General features: G+C 44.1%; 1 protein-coding gene across 1 annotated transcript; it reads right to left on the minus strand.

Moving 5' to 3' along the window:
• Positions 1–677: 677 nt before the first annotated feature.
• PEX11A (peroxin 11A) lies at positions 678–3190 on the minus strand. The gene is made up of 2 exons (XM_086787327.1): positions 2705–3190; positions 678–1588 (listed from the first exon to the last, which is right to left on the minus strand). The coding sequence occupies exons 1-2, from the start codon at positions 3068–3070 to the stop codon at positions 1196–1198; spliced, it is 759 nt and encodes a 252-aa protein (XP_086643453.1). The 5' UTR covers positions 3071–3190; the 3' UTR covers positions 678–1195.
• Positions 3191–3581: the final 391 nt, after the last annotated feature.

Genomic DNA, 3581 nt, shown 5'->3' on the forward strand with positions numbered 1-3581 from the left:
TGTCCTTTCAATTTTCTTGAGAGAAAGGTAAGCTTCATGTGATGAAAACTTCAATGTGTAAGTATCTTTTTCTCATTGTAAATAAAAGACAAAAGACATTGTATGTAAGATACACTTATTTAAGAGTGAGCACACCTCACCACTCATCCCCACCTATTAAAATTTAACATTAATTAAAATTATATATGTATGTGTATTTATTTTATAAATACACATGTATATATAGGCATATGTGTCTAAATATAATAAAACATAATATTATAGACAATATATATTTACATGTGTGTGTGTGTGTGTGAGAGAGAGAGAGAGAGAGAGAGAGTGTATGTGTGTGTGTGTGTGTAAGTGTGTAGAGAGAGAAACAGACAAACAGAGAGATAGAGACACCGACATGGAAGTCTATGTGTGTGAGTGTGTGTGGGGGAAGAGTGTGTGTTTGCATGTGTGCAAGTGTGTACATGTGTGTGTGTGAGAGAGTATCAACATCATTTGAGTGTGCGTGCATGCGCGCGCGTGTGTGTGTGTGTGTGTGTGAGAGAGAGAGAGAGACAGAGGAGAGGAGAGAGGGTGCATGTGCATGTGTGTGTGTGTGTGTGTGACATAATACGACGATGGAAACTAAAAAGTCATTTGAGCAGTTGGATGCCCCAAATTGGATGACAAAAACTTATGGACACCTTTCAGAATCATTTGAACAAAATTTTCATGAGGTACCTGTCAAGTACAAGCACCAATACAGAGTGCACCATCACAAGGTAAAGAAAGCAGGTGAGGTTCACTTTCAGAAATTTGGCTCAAATCCCACACCAAGAGATGGCAAGGACTGCACCAAAACCCCATCCACTCCAAGTAATCGCAAGAACGGCAGCAGAATTTACAAGTAAGATTGAGATTCTAGCACCCAAAGGCTAAGGCCTATGAGAATGTGTAGGCTGGGAACCAGAAATTAACATTGGGCTAGATGTACAGGTTTTTGGGATTCCCCCAACTGAAAGACGTTTGCCATGAGACACATTTGAAAGCCAAAGAACCGCTGGATACAGTCTGCATTTGGATTTACACAAAACTTCAAAAGAGATATTATAGCATTTTATTGTGCTAATCATAAATTATAAATGGAAACCAGGGAGGTCCATGATTGAAAACCATGACGATTGCACACGTTTCCATGAGCTTTTAATGATGAAGACAAACATTAACAAGCTGACCAATTCTTGTGTGTGCTAATGAGGGCCGAGAGCAACCCACAACTCGAGAGGATGAGTGGGTCTGATAGAACACCCTTCCCATCTCGGATGTCACTCAAGGCAAGAAAGGCATCTGCAAAATCTTGTACGATGGACAAAGTCTTCAAAACTCGCTTTTGACGAAGCTCAGCAAGCATTGTAGCTGCTTGAAGGGCTGATGCAAACTCATCCCTATCTTTGCCCTTGTCAAGAGCAATCAAGAGCTTGGATTCTTTTGCTAACATGGCCTGCACTTGCAAGCTCTTCAGAGTAACACTTCCAAAGTAGCCTATAAATTCCGCCCACGCACTGATGGTCTGCAGCCTTTTCTGATGGCGTTTGTCCAAGAGCCCTGCCTTAATCTGCATGTATATTTATCCCATAAGACTGCAGTGGTAAAAGCACATAATCACAATCTGCAAAAGTATAAACAGCTCAAGAAATACTAGCTGAAGTCATGGTCCCATTAGAAAAAGAAAGAGCATTTTCATGGGTCTAATTTTTTCTTTTTTAAAAAGAGAAGCATTTAATAATTTGGATACAATATGCAGATCATTAAATAGACGCCAAAACATAATTAAATAATCAGATGAAATATAGCTAGAGTGTTAAAAAAATTGATGGAAAAAAGAAAATCAAAAAGTGCAAAAAAGAAAATTGAGAGAGAGAGAGAGATCATTTCCAAACAAAACATCATTCAAATAATCCTTTAACCGACTCCTACTAGCAGCCTTGTGACAAGAATAACTAACTAGTTCTCGTTTCCAACACAGCGCAGAGCACAGTCAATGCCTATCTTGCCAGAGTCATGCAAAAGTCATGGATGATCTGGTTAGTCACTTGGTGAAGGGGAAGCATACCAACAGGTGGGATTGGACATAGATCACATGCCTTGCCCAGCCTCTTGCTAGCATTGCCAAATACCCAAAGCGTTACAAAGTCTCACTGAGCTGCAGCCCCACAGATTGTTCGGCAGAAAAGGCAATGGACAGACAGGATGATGATGTTGAGTACATTGGTGTTTTACGGATATTGATCTTGCCTGTCTCATGCACCATCCTCAGCATGGATACATGTGACATTCAACTAGGGTATTGAAAGCAGGTGAGCCTATTTGAAAAAAAGACAAAAGCCGCGAGCATTCGGGCTGCACATATGTAGATTAGGACGCATGCCTGTGGTGGGAGAAACAGTGCTAGAAGGCATTGGCCTATGACAACGAACAGAACAGGGACATAAGAGCAACTATGGACATGGTTAGGAGAGTTAAGATTGAGCAGAAATCAGCATGGGGATGAAGTGAGGCCTAGATCGTACCAGACATGGCCAAGGGCTATCAAGGGGCTGACCAACTCATATCAGTGAAGCTTGATTTTTCCACAAATACATAACAAGTGTCACACACCACATGACACAGACACTTTGCTATAACAGCCATGACACAGACACATACATTCTGCTAAGGGTTTCGTGCATACCAGCCAGATGAATTGTTCCACGAAGTAGTAGATACCTTCGCCACCGCTGGCAATGAGTTCGAGGAAGCCATCACGGGAGGAGAGGGGAGGAGCGGAGCGGAGCGCGTTGAGGTCCTGGACGAACTTACCCAAACGGAAGGCCTTGCGACTGGTGCCCACGCTAGCCTCAAAGGCCTTGAGGCGGGCGGCAAGGGAGGAGCTCACGGGGCCGCCCCCAACGGGCGATTGCAGGAGGGGCGACGCCAGGAGGAGCTTGCATGTGTAGCGCGTGATCTTGAGCAGCTTGTCCACCCCATCCCGCCGGCTCAGGTAAGCTTCCAAGTGATCTAAGAAAATGCGATTCTTGTGCTGATGGGCTTTCGCCATCGTCGTCTTCTGCGCAATCCGCCTGCGAATTGAGCTTCTGCTTTTCTGGCGCCACCACCGTGAGCAGTGATTGCTTCCCCGCCCTCTTCTGCACCGCCATTTTTTGCGTGTGCTTTTTGAGTTGTTTGACTACGAGATTATTGGGTTTCACCCAAAAAAGAATCGTTTCATACTCCTGGCCAACCATGGCCGATTTGGGCAGTCGGTCCGCAAAGTCCGAAGGGTTCTTTCCTATGGGAGGCGTTAATTGCGCCCCGAGAGAGACAGAGAGAGGGGGGGGGGAACATTGTTTGAAGCAATTGTGCCGCCTCTCTCTCCCTCACTTCACAGGGGCTGTGTGTAATTCCTTGCAACAAATCGTGCTGATTTCGGTTTAGTTGAGAGCTAGTTCAATTACATCATCGGTAAACGCATCCTGAGAAATGAGGTCGTCTCCTCACATCACATGCATAGAGTTCGATGACAATTTTTGAAGCTGAGCCCAAGTATGTAAATAACACCATAAACCTTT

This window comes from Cibotium barometz, chromosome 50 (genome assembly GCF_041138505.1).
Source record: "Cibotium barometz isolate CiBa-2024 chromosome 50, ASM4113850v1, whole genome shotgun sequence".
NCBI classification, from domain to species: Eukaryota; Viridiplantae; Streptophyta; class Polypodiopsida; order Cyatheales; family Cibotiaceae; genus Cibotium; species Cibotium barometz.